Genomic DNA, 24,856 nt, shown 5'->3' on the forward strand with positions numbered 1-24,856 from the left:
AGAACTTTGAACATGTCGATAGGCATTTGCAGGAAATGAGATATTTACCAAAAATGTTTATTGATTATTATGAGTCCTACATCATGTAATCTTGAAAAAAATAAAAAACAAACAGACCGTCAGGACTCATTTTAAAATCCAGTATTCATTAATGAATGCTATCCATCAGTAACATCTCTTCATTGTCAAAAATTTTTCAATTTTATCAGTCATAGCAATCTGGAAAAATTATTCACTGGAGAAAGGTTAATTATTAATAGTAATTACTTGAAAAGAATATAAAAGGATTCTTCAGTTATCTCAAATGATCAGAGCACTTGAAAGATTCAGCTGAAATAATGAAGACTCTTAGACTCCTACTTTTTCTCATTTTCTTCAGCTACATTAAATGTCAAACTCTTCACAGAAGTTTACTAGATGCAGGTAGGGAATTCGGTTTACAATCTATACATTCTATGTGCCAGGAGATACGATATATGCCTAAAATGGTATCTGGAAAAGCATATCTTTTCAGGGTCAGTGCTGTTAACAGAGGGATTGAAAATTGTGGAATAGATACAGGAAGAGAGTGGACATACTGAGGCAACACACAGAAGAAGATCTCAGTTTAGATTTACTTCCACTCAAAGTGAGAGAATGACCATTTCAAACTTGTATTTGAAATTGGTTAAGTTATTTTAGATAGAACAGTGTTTATAGTAGCAAGAATAATATTATGAGTTGCACTATTTATGCACCTTTTATGTGCCAGGCATTGTATTCAATGTTTCATAGATTTACTTTCATGTAATCCTAACAACCACCCAACGTAGTAGGACTTATTTTCATTTTATGGAGTGAGAAACAGAAGCTCAAGTTCATGTTAAGTATCAGAAGTCAAAATAAATTTCAGAGATGGAAGCTGAACTTAGAATAGCTATCTCCAAAGTCTTTCCTTATGTTAATGTAATGGATAATAGTTGTTTCTTTATAGTGAGCTGCTAAACTCCTTTGAAGCTATTAGTAGAAGGAAGACATTCTTTTCAATAGAGAACATGTGTATGTGTTGAAGATAAGAAGGGAGAGGTTTCCAAGATAATAATGTCTTTGCCAAAGTAAGCCTGGCAAAGTGTTAATCTTTAAGCAATTACTTCCAATGCTAAACTTTAATTTTCCTAATATTTCTTGGGTGAGCTTGTAAACTCCTAAAGTAAAGAATCAAATAACCAAGTTAAATTAATTCAGTAATACCAACACAAGTACATGTAATTTATTTGTAGGCCAATGATAGATTTCAGCTATACAATATATTTGAATACAAATATCACTACAGGATATAGTTAAACATAAATGAAGATATATTCTGGTAATTTAGTTTAATTAATAAACTGAATAAAATAGATCTGGAAATTTATGACTGAATAAATACAGATTTCTGAATTGTAAAGAAACATTTCAATTTGTAAAATTTCTTCTTACACAAATAAAATCTCAATTTTTTTCTAGCCATGCAGCACATGAAAAGCCAAAATTATCTGGAGGAGAATTTAAGAGACATGTGAGTTTATTATCAATAGTCTTTTGTCTGAAATTGGAAATCATATTAACTTTTTTTGTGATAGGGTGGAGGTGGGGCAGTGATATGAGAAAGAATGATGGAGGAAAAGGTTTGAATCTATTCAATTCACATGGTGTTATGTTTCAGCACTAGCATTATGGTTGCTCAGTTTCTTCAGGAATTGACTTATAATGAAGTACAAGCCATAGTTAAAGAATTGATAGATCTTACAGAGAAGTGCAAAAACATCAAGTCTCATGATTCATCTGCAGGATGCTCTCTCCAATTGGTAGGTGAAACATATTCTGCTCTTCTTTCTGTCTTAGAAAAAAAAAACAACTAACTAGATTATGACAAAAAATTGATATTTTGAGGAGGGATGTTAAAATAACTAGTAGGAAATTTTAAGGCAATAATATGTACACATGTCACACTCAAAATACAATTTTTGTGGGTTTATGAATCTACAGTTTATCAATTGAGAATGTTTGCAAACACTCAAGAGAATGAATTATATCTTCAAATACCAACTTGCTTGATTTATAAGTTAGCTGCTGTGCTTGTCACTAGAACACTAGTCTGACATCCTATATAAAGATTTCTGGGAAACTAAGAAACTAATTTAAAAGCAGGTTCTAAGAGAATATGAGAAAGAAGAAGTAAATGTTTTTATAGGCTCTTTCTTTTTTTTTTAATAATAAATTTTATTTTTATATTCCCCATACAATTTCAACCCCCCCCATTTTGACCCCAATCCCTCCCCTCCCACCACCCCCCCAAAAGTGTCTCTGGTTCATAGATTTTTGTTGATTTTGATTTTCACTTTCTTATAGTTATTCATTTTCCTGGTCCCTTATTTAAGTTTTCTAGATTCCTGCTATGAGTGAGACCATCCGGTATTTTTCTTTTTCTTTCTAACTTATTTCGCTGAGCATGATCGCTTCCAGCGCCATCCATGTTGCTGCAAATTGCATGTTTTTATCTTTTTTGAATGCTGAGTAATATTCCATGGTATATATGTACCACATCTTCTTGATCCAGTCATCTATTTTTGGGCATTTGGGCTGTTTCCAAAGCTTAGCTATTGTAAATAGTGCTGCTATAAACATAGGGGTGCAGGTGTTCTTTGGAATTGATGTTTCTGTGTCCTTTGGGTAAATACCTAGGAGTGGAATTGCTGGATCCTATGGAAGCTCTATGTTTAGCAGGTCCAGAAATCTCCACACAGCTCTCCATAGTGGTTGGACCAGTTTGCACTCCCACCAACAGTGCAGAAGAGTTCCTTTTTCTCCACACCCTCCCCAACATTTGTTGTTGCTAGTTTTTTTAATATGTGCCATTCTCACTGGTGTAAGATGGTATCTCATGGTAGTTTTAATTTGCATTTCCCTGATTACAAGTGATGTTGAACATTTTTTCATATGTCTGTTGGCCATTTGCATTTCCTCTTCAGAGAAGTTTCTTTTTAGCTCTTCTGCCCATTTTTTGACTGGATTATTTTCTTTGTTGTTGTTGAGTCTCATCAGCTCTTTGCAGATTTTTGTGATCAATCCTTTATCATGAGTGTTGTGTGCAAAAATGTTCTCCCAGTTGGTGGTATTTCTCTTTGTTTTTGTTATTGTCTCTTTTGCTGTGCAGAAGCTCTTTAATTTGATGTAGTCCCAGCTGTTGATCTTTGCCTTCACTATCACTGCTTTGGGTGATGTGTCTGTAAAGATGTCTTTGATGTGCATATCCCGTAGTGTTTCACCTATATTTCCTTCTATGTATTTTATGGTTTCAGGTTTTATGTCTAGTTCTTTAATCCATTTTAAGTTGGTTTTTGTGTATGGTGTGAGGTAGTAGTCAAGCTTCATTCTTTTGCATGTAGCGACCCAGTTTTCCCAGCACCATTTACTGAACAGACTTTCTTTGCTCCAATGCATATTCTTTGCTCCTTTGTCAAATATTAGTTGACCATAAATCTGTGGGCTTATTTCTGGATTTTCTATTCGATTCCATTGGTCTGTGTGTCTGTTCTTTTTCCAATACTATGCAGTTTTGATGATTATGGCTTTGTAGTATAGCCTGAAATCTGGGAGTGTGATGCCTCCATTCCCTTCTTTTTTTTTTCAGGAGAGCTTTGGCTATTCGGGGTTTTTTGTGATTCCATATGAATTTCATCAATAATTGTTCTATTTCTTTGAAGAATAACATTGAAATTTTTATTGGAATAGCATTGAATCGGTATATTGCTTTTGGAAGGATGGCCATTTTAATAATGTTTATTCTTCCAATCCATGAGCAGGGGATGTCTTTCCATTTCTTTGTGTCTTCTTATATTTCTTTTAACAGTGTTTTATAGTTTTCTTTGTAAAGGTCCTTTACCTCTTTTGTTAGATTTATTCCCAAGTATTTGATTTTTTTTGTTTCGATAATAAAGGGGATGGTTTTTCTCATTTCTTCTTCTTCAGATTTATTGTTAGTGTATAGGAAGGCTTCTGACTTTTGCAAGTTGATTTTGTATCCTGCCACTTTGCTGAACTGATTGATGAGTTTAATTAGTTTTTCTATGGAGTTTTTGGGGTTCTCTATGTATATTATCATATCATCTGCAAATAGTGATAGTTTGACTTCTTCTTTTCCTATTTGGATTCCTTGGATGTCTTTCTCTTGTCTTATTGCTCTGGCTAGGACTTCCAGTATTATATTGAAAAGCAGTGGTGAGAGTGGACATCCTTGTCTTGTTCCAGATCTTAATGGAAATGCTTTCAGCTTTTCACCATTGAGAATGATACTGGCTGTTGGCTTGTCATAGATGGCCTTTATGATGTTGAGGTATGTTCCTTGTATCCCAAGAATTTCAAGGGCTTTTATCATGAATGGGTGTTGCACTTTGTCGAAAGCTTTCTCGGCATCTATTGATATTATCATATGGTTTTTATATTGATGTGTTGGATAACGTTGATTGATTTTCGGATGTTGAACCATCCTTGTGGCCCTGGAATGAATCCTACTTGGTCGTGGTGAATTATCTTATGGATACACTGTTGGATTCTGATAGCTAAAATTTTATTGAGGATTTTTGCATCAGTGTTCATTAGGGAGATTGGCCTATAGTTTTCTTTTTTTGTGTTGTCCTTGTTCGGTTTTGGTATTAGTGTAATGTTGGCTTCATAGAACGTGTTAGGTATTATACCTTCCTTCTCAATTTTTTGGAAGAGTTTGTGAAGGATAGGCACCAATTCGTCTCTGAATGTTTGGTAGAATTCGTTTGTAAATCCATCAGGTCCTGGGCTTTTGTTTTTGGGGAGGTTTTTGATTACCATTTCAATTTCACTGCTTGTAATTGGTCTGTTTAGGTGTTCTATTTCTTCTTTGTCTAGCTTTGGGTGATTGTAGAGTTGTAGGAATTTGTCCATCTCCTCTAGATTGTTGAACTTGTTTCCATATAACTGTTCATAGTAGTTATTATTTATTCTTTTGATTTCTGCTGTGTCCGTTGTGATTTCTCCTCTTTCATTTATTATCCTATTTATTTGTGCTTTCTCCCTTTTTGACCTTGTGAGCCTGGCTAGGGGTTTATCTATTTTATTGATTTTTTCAAAGAACCAGCTCTTGGTTTCATTGATCTTTTGGATTGTTTTTTTAGTTTTGATTTCATTTATTTCTGCTTTGGTTTTTATTATTTCTTTTCTTCTACTGGTTTTGGGGTTTTTTTTGTTGTTCTTTTTCTAGATCTTTGAGCTTCGAGATTAGGTTGTTTCTTTGAGTTCTTTCTTATTTCTTGATGTGAGCATCTATTGCTATATATTTTCCTCTTATTACTGCTTTTGCTGCATCCCATATATTTAGGAAATTGGTGTCCTCCTTGTCATTCAATTCAAAGAATTTTTTAATTTCTTCTTTTATCTCCTCATTAGTCCAGTGGACTTCCAGTAGTGTGGGTTTCAATCTCCATGAGGTAGAAGAGTACCTTGCCTTCTTTTTATGGTTTATTTCTAGTTTGATGCCTTCATGGTCAGAAAAGATGGTTGGTATGATTTCAATCTTGGAGTATCTGTTGATGTTTGTCTTGTGCCCCAGTATATGATCGATCCTGGAGAATGATCCGTGTGCGCTTGAGAAAAATGTATACTGAGATTTTTTGGGGTTTAGCGTTCTATATATGTCTGTTAAGCCCAAGCACTCTAGATCCTTATTTAGAGCTTTAGTGTCTTTACTTATTTTTTGTCTTGTTGATCTATCCATTGTTGATAGTGGTGTGTTGAAGTCTCCCACTACGTATGTGTTTTCTCTGATGTCTGTTTTCAGCGATGCCAATAGTTGTCTGATATATTTTGGTGCTCCTTCGTTTGGTGAATATATGTTAATGAGTGTTATTTCTTCTTGAAGTATTGTCCCCTTGATCATAATGTAATGACCACTGGGGTCTCTTTTTATCTTTTTAAGTTTGAAATCTGTTTTATCTGATATGAGTATAGCTGGTCCTGCCTTCTGTTTTGGTCCATTTGCTTGTAGAATTGTTTTCCATCCTTTAACTTTGAGTCTATTTTTATCTTTTGCAGCTAAATGTGTTTCCTGGAGACAGCAAAAGGTTGGGTTTTGTTTCTTAATCCAGCCTGCAACTCTTTGTCTTTTTATTGAAGAGTTTAGTCCATTTACATTTAGAGTTAGTATTGATATGTTAGCATCTGTATTTGCCATTGTGTTCGTCTTTCCTTTGATTTTATTTATTTATTCTTTTAATAACTTTCTTTGGCCTTCTTTTGTTGTTATTTGTCCCTCTGAGGTTCAGGCTTTAGGACTCCTTGTAGTATTTTTTGGAGTGGGGGTTTAGTCGTAATAAAATTCCAGAGTTTCTGTTTGTCTGAGAACGTCCTTATTCTTTCTTCATAGAGGAAGGAGAGCTTTGCGGGATAGAGTATTCTTGGTTGGCATCTGTTTTCTTGGAGTCTGTTGACTATGTCCCTCCACTCTCTCCTTGCCCGTAGTGTTTCTTCAGAGAAGTCTGATGTCAGTCTGATTGGTTTCCCTTTGAATATTATCTGTTTCTTCCCTCTTGTCAGTTTCATTATTTTTTCCTTGTCTTGGATTCTTGGGAGCTTTACTATTATGTGTCTTGCTGTATTTTTCCTTTCGTCATGGAAGTTTGGTGTTCTTCTTGCTTCTTGTATATCAATTTTCAGCTCCTTCTTCGCGTTTGGGAAGTTCTCTTCAATTATATCCTTGAATATTTTCTCTGTTCCTACATCTCTCTCCTCTCCTTCTGGGATTTCTATAACTCTTATATTTCCTTTCCTCATGGAGTCAGATAGTTCCCGAAGTCTTTCTTCGGTCTTTTTCCTTCGTACTTCTTCCTTTTCTGTTTTAGTTCTTTTTATTTCTGTGTCTTCAAGAGTACTTATTCGTTCTTCCATTTCATCTATTCTGCTTTCATTGCTTTTCCCAGAGTTCTTTAGCGTCTCCATTAATTCTTTGATCTCCTGCATTTCTTTTACTTCCCTCTTTAGGGATTCAATTTCATTCTTCTGGTCATTAATTATTTTCCCCTTATCATTTTTTCCTTTATGACTTCTGTCAGTTTTTTAATCACAGCAATTTTAAATTCTCTATCTGGAAGGCTCAGAAGTTCTTCCAAGTTACTGTCGTTGCAATCTGGTAGATGGTTTTCTTTTTGTGGTGTGCTTTTTTGCTGAGGAGTTGCTGGGTTGCATGTGGTTTTTCTACTCCCTACTGCCTGTTTTCTAATTTGCCGTATTCCTTGTGACACTGTGTTGCTGGTACTGACCGGCATCTTGGGTGACCTTCCCAGCTCACCTCTGGCTCCTCTGGGGAACTTCTGCTGGGTTCACACAGTCTCCACCAAAGAAGGGTCCCTGCTGCAAATGCCGGTGCCAGGCACGCTCCCCTGCACGCCCGGTCTGCCCCAGCGGTGGGTGCCGCTCCCCTCTGGGCTGGGACTGCAGGCTAGAAGGCGCCCGGCATGGGCAAGCCTCCCAGCTTACCTCTGGCTCCTCGGTGAGCCTTCTGCTTGTTTCACACAGTCTCCAGCAAGAAAGGTCCCTGCTGCAAAATGCCGGTGCCAGGCACGCGCTCCCCTGCTCGCCTGGTCTGCCCCAGTGGTGGGTGCTGCTCCCCTCTGGGCTGGAACTGCAGGCTAGAAGGCGCCCTGCATGGGCAAGCCTCCCAGCTTACGTCTGGCTACTCGGTGAGCCTTCTGCTTGCTTCACACAGTCTCCACCAAATAAAGGTCCCTGCTGCAAAATGGCGATCCGGGAACACCTTTTATAGGCTCTTTCTTACCAGTGAGTAGAAAATCTTGGGAATTTCCATTGTCTCTTGTAAAGTATATCTGTCTTGCAATTAAGAACTTCTTGATAGACTCTAGTATGTTATTACAATCTACATTTTTCAAACGAATAATTCTCATGTGTAGCAATTTAAAACACAAATGAGTAGTTTTCTTCTTTATTTATAGATTTCCACCCCCCCCAATCTTTTTGAGACTAAAACCTACTTATTTTTTACTAGACTCTTAGTGGACATATGAAAAATAACTAGTCTTATTGGAAACACATTTTAAATGAAGTACTTCTGCCAGTTGTTACTTTCACTTATTTTCTTGTGATTTCTTCTTATTTCCAGTTCAAAAGATGACCTTTTTCTGCCTTTATCCCCAAATCTGGAAGCAAATTATTTGAAGCTTACAGTATCCCACACTTTTACTACTCTCCAAAGATACTTAAAAACTGACTGAATTATTACATTTCTATTTGACTATTTGACACAAAATACACATTGCTTCAGAGTTCAAGTCTTAAAATAAATTGCTATGGAAACCAAACTAAAACCAATTAGGAAGCAAGAAAAGTAAAGTACCATATATTTCTTGGTGAATAGTTCTCGTTAAAAAAACCTTAAAATTAGGGCCAATGAGGACAATCTCTTTTCCAGTGTTCCCAGCTGATTACAATTGAGAACATTGCTCTCTGGGCCAGAGTTTTGATGATAGATCCTTAGAAGGGAGTAATAGGGAAGGACTAGATGTTGCTTTAGATACCCTTTGTCTTTTTAATTTTCTTTAGCCTTTGCAATAAATCTTCCAATGGTAGTATCTTGGAATCTCAAAGTGTTTTGGAAACTTCTGCATACCAATTAAAGTAGGATCCCATTTGTTTGTTTTCCATTGGGTACCCTGTTCTCCAAAGCACTTTGTAAATGAGCAATCTGGTCAAACTGGAATGTTACTCAAAATGGCTATAAAAATTCTAGGTTGTCTTTAATAGGATTTTGCCATTTTGAAAAATATTACAGCTTCAGAATCACAGTTATTATACACGGAGTAAGTGGGTATGTCAGAGGGTGGCATGCTCAACTCTGAACACAAAAGATTCCATTTCTAAAAATAATACCTTGAATTCTTTAGGCCCTGCACATTCATTTTATCTTATGTATATTTTACTACCTCTCAAGTATATGAAAATGAAGCAATTACATAGGAAAGGAGAAAATGAAAAATTCTATTTGGTCGAAGTCCAGCATACAGGAATGTAGATCTAAAAACCTAAAAGGATTTTTGTTCAAAAGAGCCATGTTCAGGGACTTTTGAATGAAAAAGTACATTATGTACTCATTTTCCTTTTCTTTGAAATATTTTCTTAACTGTCCTGTGGGGAAAAATGTAGACCACACATGCTTCTCCTTCGTTATTTCCTCCTCCAGATGACTTCCTTCCTAGAACATATATGTAATAACCAAGAAATGGCTGATAAACAGGTATTTTCTGACTGTTGCAATGCAAGTAGTACAGCAAGACATAAGTGCTTCCTATTACACAAAAAAGATGATGCAGACTACGGTGATACAGTCCAAATCCCAAATCCTGAACGCATCTGTGAGATGGACAGAGAGAAACGAATGTTAATAAAGAAGAGGTAAGTCATTTCACCTTGCTCTTGTCTTTGGAGAAGAGTATTTCCCAATTTAAAATAGCTTGGGTACCTATTTACTATAGTGCTATCCACTCTAGATGAGAATTATAGAATTAATTTTTTTTTTAATTTATTTATACAAGCACTGGGTACAGTCAGAAGCGCGGGAGGGTGAGAGAATTCACCCGAGCCAGAGCAGGGAGCAGAACAGGCAGAAGGACCGAAGTACACTGCTGAGGGGAGCAGTGGGTGGCAGGAGAGGTCTGCGCGCCATGTGGGACCCTCCTCCAGTGGCTGGGGAGCAGCCGGGGATCGAACCGGCCCTGCAGAGGCTGCAGGCAGCTTTGCAACCCAGCGCTCAACCACTGCGCCACCGGAGAGGCCCTAGAATTAATTTTTGGATTGAACTTTCAGATTATACATTAATACAAATATGTGGGCAGTGAATCTGGCCTCTTGAATATTTACAATGAAGTCAGTATTAAGGAGTTACTTTATATGGAAACTTTAATTTATGTTCATGCAATTATAAATATTCAGAGGAAAAGTGTTTCTATAAATAAGTGCCTCATAATTATAAGTCAAAAATTTAATTTAATTCTCAACCAAGGAAATAATAACTTATATCAAAGGAAAAATCAGCTGTTTGATCTTATCAAAAGATCTAGTATATGGATACACAAAAACATAATTATAGCTTTAGATTATCTCATCCTAGAATGTTCTTATCCTAGAATGATAACAACGATCAGGATTCTATTATAGTCTGACTTTAGTACCCAACTTTCAACCAAGTGTGACTCTTTGTTGCCATACAATCGGGACATTTCATTTCTAAAATGGCTGTGATCATTAGAAAGCTTGTCTTTGGAGACAAGCTTGTCTTTAGAGACAAGCTTAAGCTTTTCCTTTGGAGATTTGAAAAGGATTGACCCATCTTGAATATCTTGTAAGGGTAACTGTAGCACAAAAATAAGTCCTTAATTGGCATATTATCGAATAGAGATAACAGGTATTGAATGGCTTTAGTGAAATTTAATACTTACCAAGAATGCTTCCATATCTTGGGATGCAGGCACATCTTGAAAATATCAGTTACGCTGTTTTGTTTCTACAAATTGGGCTTGACAAACTGGGGTGATACAAACCTTTTGACTGAAATTCCAAGGACAGATTTTGGGACCCCAGTGTGTGAGTGAAGAAGGAGTAACATGCAAAGCATACACATACTTTTCTGTTTAATGCAGTTGCTAATGAATGAGGTTCCGTTCTAGTATTTGACCTGTATTTCCCCTTCTGTGGCTTGTGGGTGATTTTTTCTTTTCTAGGTTTTTGAACAGCAAAAATAATAATCCCAGGATAAGCTACATTACAATGTGTTGGTAAATTTCCTCTAATTTTCAGCAACTTCATATAACATAAGGTTCATTTTTCACTCATGAATCTGTCCAGTGTAGATTGGTAAAAGGTCTGTTTATCACAGTCATTGACAGACTGACAAACACCCCATCTCAATTCCTGCCTCCATGTTACTATGTCAAAGGCAGGAAATGATGGCAAATCATGCATTTCCACTAAAGCTATTTGGCAGTAACAAATAAAACAAATCATTTCTACTCAAATATCACTAACCACAACAAATAACACTGTCATTTCACTTCAGAGAAGGTGGGAATGGGCAATCTCACCAGTTGCCTCAAGAAAGGAGAACTGGAAATATCTGATAAACATCCCAAATGACCCCGTCCTCAATCATCCACCAAGAAAAGATTTCTCACTTTTAACCAAAAGAAAATGTTACCAGAGTTTTGCTATACACATCAGTTGTTATAAAAATCTCTCTACTGATGTTTGGTTAATGCAGTGAACATTTGATGCGTTTAAGTATAGTGCCACCTCACCTTCATCACCATAAATATTCTTGAAGTTCCATGTCAACAAAAGGAAATGAATACTAAGTTTTGAAGAATGGTATCAGCACATGTTTTTGAATTCCAAATTATACAGCATTATATTTGTCAAATTACAGGTATATTTATGAAACTTCTAGAAAGCATCCCTTCTTATACGGGCCCACTATTATGACCATATCTTCTTGCTATGAAACAACTATTCAGTCATGTTGTCAAGAAGAAAATAAGACAGAATGTTTCCAGACAAAGGTAAAATATTTGTATGCCAGCTGTTTTTGAGGGACTTGTTATGCCAACTGTGGACTCTGGGCCAGCGGCCTATGCATCACCTGGTGGCTTGAAAGAAATGCAGAATCTGAAGCTTTTCTCCAGACCTACTATATAAATAAGACTTCATTTAGCAAGCTACCCAAACAATTGGTGTAGTCATTAAACTTGGAGAAGCATGATCGAACATAGCTACTACTTCCTAATAAATATTTATATTTCATTTGCTTTCACTGCATAACAAAGTACCCAAAACTTAGTGACTCAAAGCAATGACAAACATTTTGTTATCTTTCTTGAGAGTCTCAGGGGCTGAAGATTCAACATCTTTCTTCTCATATGCACTGATGACATTTCCATGTAGTCTGTCAGCCTTGCTAGTTGGGGCTTCCTCACACTGTAGCCTCAGGGCAACTAGAATGCTTACATATGGCCAAAAAAGGGTCAAAATGGATAAAGCTAAAGTTGTATAGCCTCTCATGATCTAGTCTCAGAAGTTACTTCCTTGTCCCTTGTGAACTCCAATTCCTTCAGAAACCAATTCTGAATTTCCAAACAGCATGGTCATTTCTTTCCCTTTTGATTTCATACAAATTAAAAACTAAGAGCAAATGACCATACAGACATGTCTCATTTCTGAAGAATGAGCTTTTTCGTGTGGGTGAGTATTTTTTGGTAACTTTTGCTTATATCTTAAGTTACAATTTTTTTTTTAAAGATTTATCTAATTAAGCATATAAGAACTGGGGTACAGGCCAGAGGTGTGTGGGGTGAGAGGATTCGCCAGAGACAGAGTGGGGAACAGAACAGGTAGATTGACTGAAATACACTGCTGAGGGGTGGAGTGGGCGAGTCATGAAAGGACTGCTGTGCCATGTGGGTATCTCCCTGGCTGGGAATTGAACTCGTGATGCAGTGGCTTCGGATAGCTTCATAGGTTGCCTCTTAACCCCTTGCGCCACCAGGGACACCCAAGTAACAATGTTTTCTTACTCTTAACACTTTTCAGTGGAAATTTGTCCTTAATGTGAATCATGCCCCTGTAAAGTTACCATAAGCACAGGCTTTTAAGTTAGCTAAGAGTTCTGTCTTCCTCTACCTCACTTTGTCTATTTGCAGTCTTGCTACTTCCAAAATATTTATTCTTAGTGGGTTCTTGCTCCTTCTTCAGAGAAAATCACAAGCTCAGTTGTGTAAAAATTGTGTGTATCGTCAGACCAATTTTATGTGTTAATTCTTCAGAGACGCTTCTGAAGAAGTAAACCTGTTGGTATTTGAGTTCAAATGAATATAATACAAAAAATAGGTAAAATAATTAAATGTATAATTAATTCTAAAGTACAGTTAATTGTTATTTAATAAAATTATTATTGTGCCAATTTTGTGGTTTGACTACTACTGCCTTTGTATCATTTTCTAAATTGTTCTTTAAAATAGCACTATAGGGCCTCCCTGGTGGTACAAGGGGTTAGGACACTAACCTATGAAGCTATTCGCAGCTGCTGCAGTACAAGTTCAATTCCTGGTGCAGCAGACCTCTCCTGACTCACCTGCTGCTCCCCTCAACAGTGTATTTCAGTCCATCTGCCTGTTCTGTTCCCTGCTCTGCCTCTGGTGAATCCTCTCACCACCCCCTCCACACATCTGGCCTGTACCCCAGTTCTTGTATGCATAAATAAATCTTAAAAAAAAATAGCACTATAAGGTGCAGCTATACAAAGTAAAAATAAAATATATCCAATATAATGTTTTAAGTTAAAAATTAGTGCTTCTCTGAAATTTTAAAATATTATTTATATTTCTACTACACAGTAATATCAATTTTGGTATATTTCCATTTCTCCTTTTTCCATTCATAGGTTGCATTTAGTGTAGTGGAGAGAATAGGTGGGTGGGCATGAGGTGGGAATGAAAGAATTCACCAGAGACGGAGTGGAGAGCTGAAGAGGCAGATTCATTTAAATACCCTGCAAAGGAGCATGGGGCCAGACTAAATGGGAGAGGTCTTTGAGCAAAGGATTTGGAAGTCCCCTTTACAACCTGTTTTCACTGACTTTTCATAACTGTGGGGTCAATTTTGGCCAGTTATTTGCTGGGATGTCTGATCTTGGGTGTTGACCTTCGACACAGAATGTGTCCTGGCCCTGCTTCCACATTCATTCCTGGTCAAAGTGATGATCCTATGTTGCGACAGGAAATTTGTTGAAGAACACAGAAGTCGTGGAGCAAGTTTGCAAGGCAAGACTCTGCTACAAGCAGAAGTTCTTGTGCCATTTATTGAAATCATGCAGGCTAGTAAAAGCTGATCGTGCAACAATGGTATGAGGAAGAGGGTCCCCAGGGTAGGAAAGGAATGGGGAACAAAGCTTTACAAGGGACAGGAAAGGGGACATCTTGACTGACCCTATGACAAGAGACATTTGCATCAGCGAAGTATTTGATGTAATCACAGGCAGAGTTATGCTGAGACCACCATGGAGATAGTAATGCAATCAGGTCAACAGCAGCCTAGGTGTTCCCTGGCCTGCCTCATGATCCAGGCTATTCTCTGTAAGTAGTCAAGGAATGCTCTGTTGTGATTTGCAGATAGCAAATAGGTCACAGTTGCCTATGAGTAGCCAGCTAATAGCCAGCTCATAGGAATCCACAGTCCTATGCCTTGGTTCCCATAGCAACCTTACCCTTTATTCAAGTCTCTCAAATCTACCTGCTGGGAAGCTTAGTTGCTGCTGCTCCCCAGCAGTTGGGGAGCTTAGTTTTTAACCTTATTAAGTGATACCCTGATGCTTAGTACTTAGTTTTAATTAAAGATTTAAAAGTACCTACTTTTTATTCGAATTATAAAATAATGTGCTGTTTTTTACTTAACTATCACCTTACTGTTGAGGTATCTTGGCCCCTAAATTGTGCAATCACAACAAAATATGCATTTTTTTATGCATAGATTTTAAAATAACCTATTTAGACAATTTTATTTTCAATAGAATTTCAAAAGTAGAATTCTATGTTATTGAAAGTGAACCCGTGGGAGGGAGGCATTTCGTGAGTATGTATTGCAAAACCAGAACATCTCTTTTAGGTAAATAGAAGGAAACGTATCCAAGATGACACTGAGAAATTTGAATAAATACAAAATACAACTGTAAGACATTACTGAAATTTATGTTAGTGTCTCTCTGAACTTCCATGTGCTTACTTTCTAGTTCTTATTTACATTCCAAATGTTTGAGGTTCTGGCACAAGTGATTTCTGGGGAAATAAGATGCTACTTTATTAAAAAGATGGTAAATGATACTTTTGCATTTGATGTCTTTTAAATAAGAGAATAAAGACTTTCTAGTTTTGAGGAGTTACAATTTTTTTTTTTTTTTTTACTTTTCTTTTTATAATGATGAGACTAACTTTTCTGTTATTTCCATATATCATTGATGAGTTATTTTTCTAATTACAGCTAGGACCCTTGGGGAACTATATTAAGGAACTATCTTTGAGGCATCACCATTTATGTGAAATTGGGATTAAATTCAACCACAAAGTAGCAAAAGCAGTGTAAGTTAACTGTTTAAATCTGTGGACTTTTTTGCTGTTGGATCACAACTTTTGATTAAATCTCTTTGAGAAAAATAACTTGACCTCTTGTTTAATAATCTCTCTGAGTGCAAGCATGGTTTCTTCTACTTGGTTCTTCATAGGACATAGGGCTCTGCATGAAATTGCACAATCCTTATCTCCACCCATTCTCTCTGGCTCAGTTTCTTCAATCACTCAAATCCCTTAGTCATTTCCTTGCTACACAAAAGATTCTGTACATTCAGATGCAGTCAATGAATTGTTCTGCATAGTAGAGGTTGGAGGAAAGATTTTGACTGCAATGTCATGTAGTACAGAAAAAGTGAGAGGTATTTTCTTTTGAGTGGTGATGGAAGAGTGTGGACTGGAAGAGAATTTGATGTTACTGACTGCCTCTTTCCTGGCCCACCCTTAAAGGTATGTGTCCTCTGTAGATCCAAACTTCTCCCCCAATTTAGAACTGTGGGCTCCCTGAAAGCTCATTTCTGTTTACAAGGAAGGCAAATTCTATATCCAGAGAAATTAGAAGGATTTTCTTAGTTGTCGTTAGAGGTGAAAGGGACTCATTTCTCCTATTTTTTGATGCAGTTACAAAGGTCTGGTCTCTCTTCCTGGCCCATCAGATAAGCATTAACAAGTTTATCTTTCCCCATCTCCTGCAATTTTCCTCTCTGTTTAGCAGGTTTGTCTTCTTGCATTCTAAAGTAAAGAAAGTTAAACAGCAGTTGTCCACAAAGCAAGCTGGTACCCACCCAAAATCTGTATGCCTGCAACAAAAGAACTTGCTGAATTTTCCTCTCTCCCCTTCACAGACGCTTGCCCATCTCCCCCCTTTTTATAAATACCCTGCACTCTGCCAAAGGGTAGGATGGTGGTCTTTCAGACACAGTCTGCTGCCCTCCTCATTTGTTGGCAAATTAAACCACTTTCCTTTTCCTCAAACTCTGTTTCCTTTTATTGGCTGAAGGAAACTGAGGCCACGGTCGGTATCATTTTGACTTCCCAATAAAAATTTTTACTTAGTAAAGTCAGGTCAGATAAATTTTCAGCACTCATTAGCTTTACATTTCATTATCTGCTAAGCAACTCAACTTCTTTAAATGATCGTTTAAAGGATGAAAATGACCATTTTTTACATGATTATGAATTAAATCATGTTCATTTGTGATTTAGATCTTTGTATGACTGACTGCTATCATTGAAGAAATAAAAAACATTTATAATATATTCTTCACCCTACTTTTGCAAATGTGTTGCCATTCTTTTGGTGACTCAATAAATCAGAACTAATTTTAGCACAGAAGTAAATCAAATATTGTTTAAAATTACTTATTTTTCTTTTCAGGGAGTTGGTTCTGCTGACTAAAAAGCAACCAAAAGCTGACTTTTCTGAAATTGCCAAACTGACCACAGATGTTCAAAATCTACATCAGACATGTTGTGAAGGAAACACAGTAGCATGTGTGCTTGGCAGGGTAAGAACCTCCATTTTCTTAAAATTACCTCAGCCTGTAAAAAGTAATTCTTAAATAAGGACAGTAGCATATAATGAATCAAAGGTTATTATTTCTCGATATTACCAGTCGATGGTGTTTCCTGTCTCTTCTCAGCTCATGCAACAAAATTTCCTTCCTTCCCTCCTGCTCTACAGCAGTTCATTCCTTCCTTAGCCTGTTTCACCTCACTTTATTCTTTTATTATTCAATTGTAGAGCTGACCTCTAATTTGCTTTCGAATTGGAATTAAGTTTCATTATTGAATCTCAAATAAGTCCTAGAATTGCAAAATATACCTGTAAGCCATCTTAGCCTGGAGCAAAGCGGAAACAATAGGACACAGAGTGGTCAACTGTTGCAGGGGTATGAACAGTGCAGAAATCATATCCCTCACATTTAATGTAAAGTATTAAAATCTTAAAGAAGGAAAAAATAGTAATGGTCAAAATCCTGATGCGGTTTTAGTAAATCACAAGTTATAAGTCATGTTCCCACTCATTCTGCATGTTTGAATAATTTTCATTATGATAAAAAAAAATTGCACAAAGAACTAATGATGATTTCATGGAGAAATCCATGTCTTATATGGTAGGCAGTCCCTCTTGAAACCATTTTAGTATTATCACACATCAGATGTGGAGAACAACAAGATAGCAAGTCATCTATTGGAGTATTTCAATAGAATTCCTCGAATTCTAAGTTCTGCTTTGCAGGAACAGAGTTGGGGTCAGATCACAGCTATTCTTTGGCATCCATTCTCCAGGGTAAGTACCTCATTTCATCTCTACCACCCAGAAAGTCAAAGCTGCCACTGTCAATTCTATTGTGAATATAGAAAATAGAATAGAATACAGAAGGTTGTTCCGGGAATTGCTTTTTGATTAGCAAACCTCTTAGCTAGAAGGAATATGATCTTGCACACTCAGAAGGAGGCTGGTTCTTCAGAACAAGATATCAGAATCCTATTTGCATGAAGATTAGTTGTATTTGGTAGAGAAGTAAAGGAAACTTTAGGGTTCAAAAGAATGCATGCATCCTAAGGAAAACAAAATACAGTCTCTAAAATCCCATAACACATACATAATACCCCTTTACCTATGCTAAATCGGTTATTTGAAAACAACTCCCATTATAGTTTTATGACAGGAATGCCAGAACAATCCACTGTTATCTAATTGAATTGGCTAGTATTTACAAACAATACAAAGTAACTATAGATAGGTCTGGCATTTCTGTTTCTTGGTCCAGACTATATTGACCTGTTTTAGAGTCAATGGTTTCACAAAGACAGTGCTTCTGTAATAAGAAATTTCTTATTCTACAATATTTTAGAGCTTGTTTTGTTTAAATTGATTAAGATGGGTCCTGAGCTGTATTAAGTTTTCTTTTACCTTTTTTAAGATTGCTCATTTGATTTTATCACTTTACTTATTCACTGGTGAATTATATATAAAGATTTCTTAAGTTGAAATTGTTCAAAGTAAATTTCATTATATATACATATAATTTTCAAATTTTTGCATTTAAATGTGGGCTTGATCTCGAACTTTCTTTTTTGACACATACTTTATCAGATCTTGCTATTCTGTCATGTTAAATTCCAAAAAATGAATTAGTTTTTTTCTTTTGAATTTATGAAATAATTTAAGTAGTAATGCGACTGATCTGTTTTTGAAGGTTTAAAAGAACTTGTCCGTGAAACTGGAGCAGGGATGAAGATAGAGACCGATGTTTTTCCATTTCTTTTGCTTTAGATTTATTTTTAACACTTTTTAGATCATCCTCTTTATTCATGAATTCTATACTTGCCAAATTTTGTTTGTAGGCCCAAATCAACACTCACAACACATTTCTGGTCATTGATAAAGGTGTGCATGCTCAGAGCAGTGAAAAATTTTAGACATCTGCGTGCAGAGTCCGAGTTAGGATGGAGCAAGGCAGTGCTCTACCTCTTACTTCACCTTTCATCCTGTGAACAAGCACCTTTTTTTGTGATCTGTTTAATGTGATGTTTTTCACATTTTTTGTGTTTTTATTGGTGATCGCATTGTTTAAGACATTCCTCAAGCACAATGCTCACGTAATGTCTAGTGTTCTTAAATACAAGAAGACCATGATGTGTCTCAGGAAAAAAATACCTGTGTTAGATAGACTTATTTCAGGTATGAGTTATAGGACTGATGGCTCAATGTGAGTCAATGTTAATAAATCAACAGTATGTTTTAGAAAATCTGTCTTTAAACAGAAACAGTGATAAAATAGGATTATGTTTTAATCTGTTGATGAATATGTGGCCAGAGACTTGCAGGAACCTAATCCTGAATTTTCCCTCGGGCCAATGAGTCAGGATTTATAGAGTTCAGTGTTTCTAACTGTTGAGAATAATGAGAATCAACTGTAGTTATTTTACAATGTACATTTTCACTTTAAAAGTCTCCATCAGCATTTTCTCACTTAGGATATAAAGCTCTGCATGATAATATTGTTGTTTCATAATTAAAATCATCAATTACATAATTGTACCTTCTTTTCCCCATATATTTGTTAATTTCCCCATATATTAATTAATTAACTTTATCAGGAAACTATTTAACTTATTGCTTGCTCTTTTCCAAGACAAAGTTCTTGGATTTATCAATTTTACCTGAGTTTCTGCTTTTAATTTTATTAATTACTTCAGGTTTGCTTTTATCTCAGTTATTTTGTTAATTACTTTGTTTATACTCATTCTTAAATAGCTTTGCTAAAATATATCATTTGGGCCTCCCCTGGTGGCGCAGTGGTTGAGCGCTGGGCTGCGAAGCTGCCTGCAACCTCTGCAGCTCCAGTTTGATCCCTGGCCGCCAGCGAGGGTCCCACATGGCCAGCAGACCTCTCCTGCCATGCCCGCTGCTCCCTCAGCAGTGTATTTCATCAGTCTGCCTGTTCTGTTCCCCGCTCTGGCTCTGGTGAATCCTCTCACCCTCCCGTGCTTCTGACTATACCCAGAGCGTGTATAAATAAATAAATAAATAAATAGATAAATAAATAAATAAATCTTAAAATAAACAAACAAACCAAATTGTTAAAAAAATATCATTTGAACTCTCATTTTTTAATAATATATCCCACTATTATTTATGTTGATTTAATTGTATTTTAACTAGAATATTTCTCTTAATGTTTTCAGGAACATTTTATGGGTTGTATACAATGAGTTTTGTTTTCTAGAATTTATGTACTTTTATCAGTACTCATATCATAAAATTATGCTTCACAACTCACAGTTTTTTACTATTGAGTGATATAAGTTAAAATAACATATCTATTGTATCACCCAGTCAGCATAATTCAATTTTATATGGTTAGGTTCTTTCTCTTTTCTTGACTTCACTGTAGTATAAGGTCAATGTTCTAGGACTGTATAATAATTGCTGCAGTATTAACTTTTTATTTTTTATTTAATTTTATTTTTAATACTAACTTTAAAAAATGCTTTCTATGTGCCAAGCACTATTTCTAAGCATTTCTTTTACTCAGCAAGAACTTCCTTTGGTATTTACTCTGTGTCTGGCTCCCTTCCTTTCTTCTTAACAAATATTCACTCATTTAATTCTCACAACCTTAAGAAGTATTATTTTATTCCCAACTTACAGATAAGGAAATTGACACACAAAGAGGCAAAGTAGCTCATCTAACTAAGGTCATAAAGCTAGGAAGTAGTCATGTCAGGATATAAATTCCTAAACTCTGACTTTAGAGTTATAACAGTCACTCATGGCACTAATTTATTTTTCCAATGATGACTTGCAAAGTTGCTCTCTAGAAGACAGGAGATAGCAGGAGAAATTTTTCATCAATTTGGAATGCCTGTATGCTGACAACTTCTTCCATCAATTTTCTTCCCCCTTTCTACTAACTTCAAAAATTGGTATTCCCAATAGATCTGTTCTTGACCTTTTCATTTCTTATTTTACATGTACAATCAGAGACAGTCATTCAGCCAATGACTCCTTTCCCCTTTCCATTGTCTAGAGTAGTTTTGGATCATAAACTACATTTCTCATCTGTCTGCGATTGGGTGGGGCCACCTGACTAAGTTCTGGTCAGAAAATTTATGTCATTTCTAAGCCTGACTCATAATAATCTGTCCCAAACATCCCTAATCTGAGGGCAATGTTCAAAGTGACAGAGCATCTGTCAATCTGGTTGCTGAACTATTGTCTAGCAGCAATATACTTCTTTTCTATCTTTTTGAGAAAGAAATGAACTTGGGCCTCCCTGCTAGCTCAAGAGGTTAAGTCTCAGCACTGTGAAGCTATTTGCAGCCACTGCAGCATGAGTTCGATCCCCAGGCAGGGGGTCAACCCACATGGCACAGTAGACCTCTCCTGTCATGCCTGCTGCTCCCCTCAGCAGTGTATTTCAGTAGATCTGCCTGTTCTGCTCCCCACTCAGTCTCTGGTGAATCCTATCACACCCCCACACCTCTGGCCTTCACCCCAGCTCTTCTATGCATAAATAAATAAATCTTTAAAAAAAGAAAGAACTTGATTCTAGTAAGCCACAGAGAGTATGTTAGATGTTTGACTAAAGCACCCACTTTCCCTGATCAGTCTCAACCCATTTCCATAGGTAGCTCTTTACCACTCTCTGATTCTCAGATACAGACCTTCAGCCCATTTCTTCTTTCCTCAGTTCTTAATGTATAGTCACAACTGATTAGAGGAAATCTCCATGTAGGTACCTTGTAGATGCCATGAGTCATCATATCTCTACATGCCAACACTCCTTTTTTCAGTCTTCCTCATCAAACCTGTTCTTTTCTCCTGAATATCAATTTCAGTAAATTGTGCTACCATCAGCCCAGTGTCCCATATCATTCTAGATTCATTGTCTTCACCCCATTCCTGCCTCAAATCTATTTATTGTTTATCAAGATCTTTTTAATTTCACTTCTCAGTAGCTCTTAAGTCTACCAGTTACTCATTTTTTAAAGACTCATCATTTCTAAATTAACTTTTTTCAAACCTCCAAATGTCCTTTATATCATATTCTAGATATGTTATGCTCTCTCACCTCTAAGATTCTTTATATACAAATATAAATAAAAATAGAATGCTAACTGCCATTAGTCTTCAAGATTCTAGTCATTCAAGATCTTCAGTTCTCCCTCCCTCTAACTTGGATTACCAATCTTTCTTTTTTCTTCCAGAGCATCAGATGTATACTTCTCTTACAACATCTATTATAATGCATTATTGTTGTTGCTTAATTATTGGAATCTCCACCTACATTGTGCATTCCTTAAGAGCAGAGACTAGCTTATTCATACACATACATAATTATTTGTGTATATATATATAAGCAAATATGTAAGTATATTAGTAATATTATAGTAATATAATGATGATGTATATAATAAATGACAAAGATAAAATGTTTCCTAATCTGGAATCTTAAAATAATAACAACAATACCAAGAAAATAAAATTCTTCATTTGTATTTTATTGAGCTAAACATGAGAACATAAATACAATCTGTCTCCCCTTAAGTTGTTCAAGAGATGTTAAAAGAAGCTTGTTCTACTTGAGTAAGGTCAAAGAGAGAAGCTTTCCTGTAGAATGAGTCACTATAAAAGACTCTTTTTTTGGTCTTTCAGTTGTCCAAGGGTCAAGCAATATAAAGTACCAATTTTATTTCTGGTTTTCTACCAATATCAATAAAAATAAACAAGTTCAGCATGAAGACAACAAAAATAATTGCTTCCTTTTATGTTTTATAGAGCCAACTTATGAACTATACCTGCTCTAAACAGACTATTCTATCCAGCAAAATCGCTGGATGCTGTGAACTCCCAGTGCCATTCCAAGGGGAATGCATTATTAATTCAAAAAATGATGACAAACCTGAACTTTCATCCTTGCCACTCAGCAGATTTACAGAGGACCAATTTGTATGTGAACAACTTGCCGAGAGGCCAGACCACTTCCTACAAAAGTAATACAGCTTTCTGTAAAATCTTAATGATGGAATATTATATTTATGGATTCTTTGGAAGAGGTTGCAAACTTAAATGATGACAAAGGCTAGTCAATGATGTAAATGCATGACTAAATGAAAACAATAGCCAAGAGGAGATGCTTTGTGGAGTCCAAAGTAGGCAACTCCAGCTATTTGTTGCCTGCCACAAGGGAATGCAGGATTTGGGTGGCTGGGTCTAATGCATTTTTTTTTTTTTATTTTTTTATAAATTTTATTGTTATATTCCCCATACAATTGCAGCCCCCCCATTCTGACCCCAATCCCTCCCCTCCTGCCCCCGCCCCCCTAAAAGTGTCTCTGGTTCATAGTTTTTTGTTGATTTTGATTTTCACTTTCTTATAGTTATTCATTTTCCTGGTCCCTTATTTAAGTTTTCTAGATTCCTGCTATGAGTGAGACCATCCAGTATTTTTCTTTTTCTTTTTGGCTTATTTCGCTGAGCATGATCCCTTCCAGCGCCATCCATGTTGCTGCAAATTGCATGTTTTTATCTTTTTTGAATGCTGAGTAATATTCCATGGTATATATGTACCACATCTTCTTGATCCAGTCATCTATTTTTGGGCATTTGGGTTGTTTCCAAAGCTTAGCTATTGTAAACAGTGCTGCTATAAACATAGGGGTGCAGGTGTTCTTTGGAATTGATGTTTCTGTGTCCTTTGGGTAAATACCTAGGAGTGGAATTGCTGGATCATATGGAAGCTCTATGTTTAGTAGGTCCAGAAATCTCCACACAGCTCTCCACAGTGGTTGGACCAGTTTGCACTCCCACCAACAGTGCAGAAGAGTTCCTTTTTCTCCACACCCTCGCCAGCATTTGTTGTTACTTGTTTTTTTAATATGTGCCATTCTCACTGGTGTAAGATGGTATCTCATGGTAGTTTTGATTTGCATTTCCCTGATGGCAAATGATGTTGAACATTTTTTCATATGCCTGTTGGCCATTTGCATTTCCTCTTCAGAGAAGTTTCTTTTTAGCTCTTCTGCCCATTTTTTGACTGGATTATTTTCTTTGTTGTTGCTGAGTCTCATCAGCTCTTTGCAGATTTTTGTGATCAGTCCTTTATCATTAGTGTTGGGTGCAAAAATGTTCTCCCAGTTGGTGGGGTTTCTCTTTGTTTTTGTTATTGTCTCTTTTGCTGTGCAGAAGCTCTTTAATTTGATGTAGTCCCAGCTGTTTATCTTTGCCTTCACTATCACTGCTTTGGGTGATGTGTCTGTAACGATGTCTTTGATGTGCAGATCACGTAGTGTTTCGCCTATATTTCCTTCTATATATTTTATGGTTTCAGGTCTTATGTCTAGTTCTTTAATCCATTTTGAGTTGATTTTTGTGTATGGTGTGAGGTAGTGGTCAAGCTTCATTCTTTTGCATGTAGCGACCCAGTTTTCCCAGCACCATTTATTGAACAAACTTTCTTTGCTCCAATGCATAGTCTTTGCTCCTTTGTCAAAGATTAGTTGACCATAAATCTGTGGATTTATTTCTGGATTTTCTATTCGATTCCATTGGTCTGTATGTCTGTTCTTGTTCCAATACCATGCAGTTTTGATGATTATGGCTTTGTAGTATAGTTTGAAGTCTGGGAGTGTAATGCCTCCATTCCCTTCTTTTTTTTTCAGGAGAGCTTTGGCTATTCGGGTTTTTTGTGATTCCATATGAATTTCATCAATAATTGTTCTATTTCTTTGAAGAATGACATTGAAATTTTGATTGGAATAGCATTGAATCTGTATATTGCTTTTGGAAGGATGGCCATTTTAATAATGTTTATTCTTCCAATCCACGAGCAGGGGATGTCTCTCCATTTCTTTTGTCTTCTTCTATTTCTTTTAACAGTGTTTTATAGTTTTCTTTGTATAGGTCCTTTATCTCTTTTGTTAGATTTATTCCCAAATATTTGATTTTTTTGTTTCAATAACAAAAGGGATGGTTTTTTTGATTTCTTCTTCTTCAGATTTATTGTTTGTGTATAGGAAGGCTACTGACTTTTGCATGTTGATTTTGTATCCTGCCACTTTACTGAACTGATTGATGAGTTGAATTAGCTTTTCTGTGGAGTTTTTGGGGTTCTCTATGTATAATATCATATCGTCTGCAAATAGTGATAGTTTGACTTCTTCTTTTCCTATTT

General features: G+C 36.2%; 1 protein-coding gene across 1 annotated transcript in view; it reads left to right on the forward strand.

The window, feature by feature from the left end:
• The first annotated feature begins 338 nt into the window (after positions 1–338).
• LOC119261028 (alpha-fetoprotein-like) overlaps positions 339–24,856 on the forward strand; it is a 50,877-nt gene continuing 26,359 nt past the window's right edge. The window contains exons 1-8 of the mRNA XM_037530231.2: positions 339–423; positions 1,486–1,537; positions 1,685–1,826; positions 9,242–9,453; positions 11,480–11,612; positions 15,082–15,179; positions 16,546–16,675; positions 22,462–22,676. Coding sequence (XP_037386128.1) covers positions 339–423; positions 1,486–1,537; positions 1,685–1,826; positions 9,242–9,453; positions 11,480–11,612; positions 15,082–15,179; positions 16,546–16,675; positions 22,462–22,676 — 1,067 coding nt within the window. The remainder of the gene's footprint in view (positions 424–1,485; positions 1,538–1,684; positions 1,827–9,241; positions 9,454–11,479; positions 11,613–15,081; positions 15,180–16,545; positions 16,676–22,461; positions 22,677–24,856) is intronic.

The sequence above is a fragment of the Talpa occidentalis genome, unplaced genomic scaffold (assembly GCF_014898055.3).
Source record: "Talpa occidentalis isolate TD23 unplaced genomic scaffold, MPIMG_talOcc4v2.1 talOcc4.6, whole genome shotgun sequence".
NCBI classification, from domain to species: domain Eukaryota; kingdom Metazoa; phylum Chordata; class Mammalia; order Eulipotyphla; family Talpidae; genus Talpa; species Talpa occidentalis.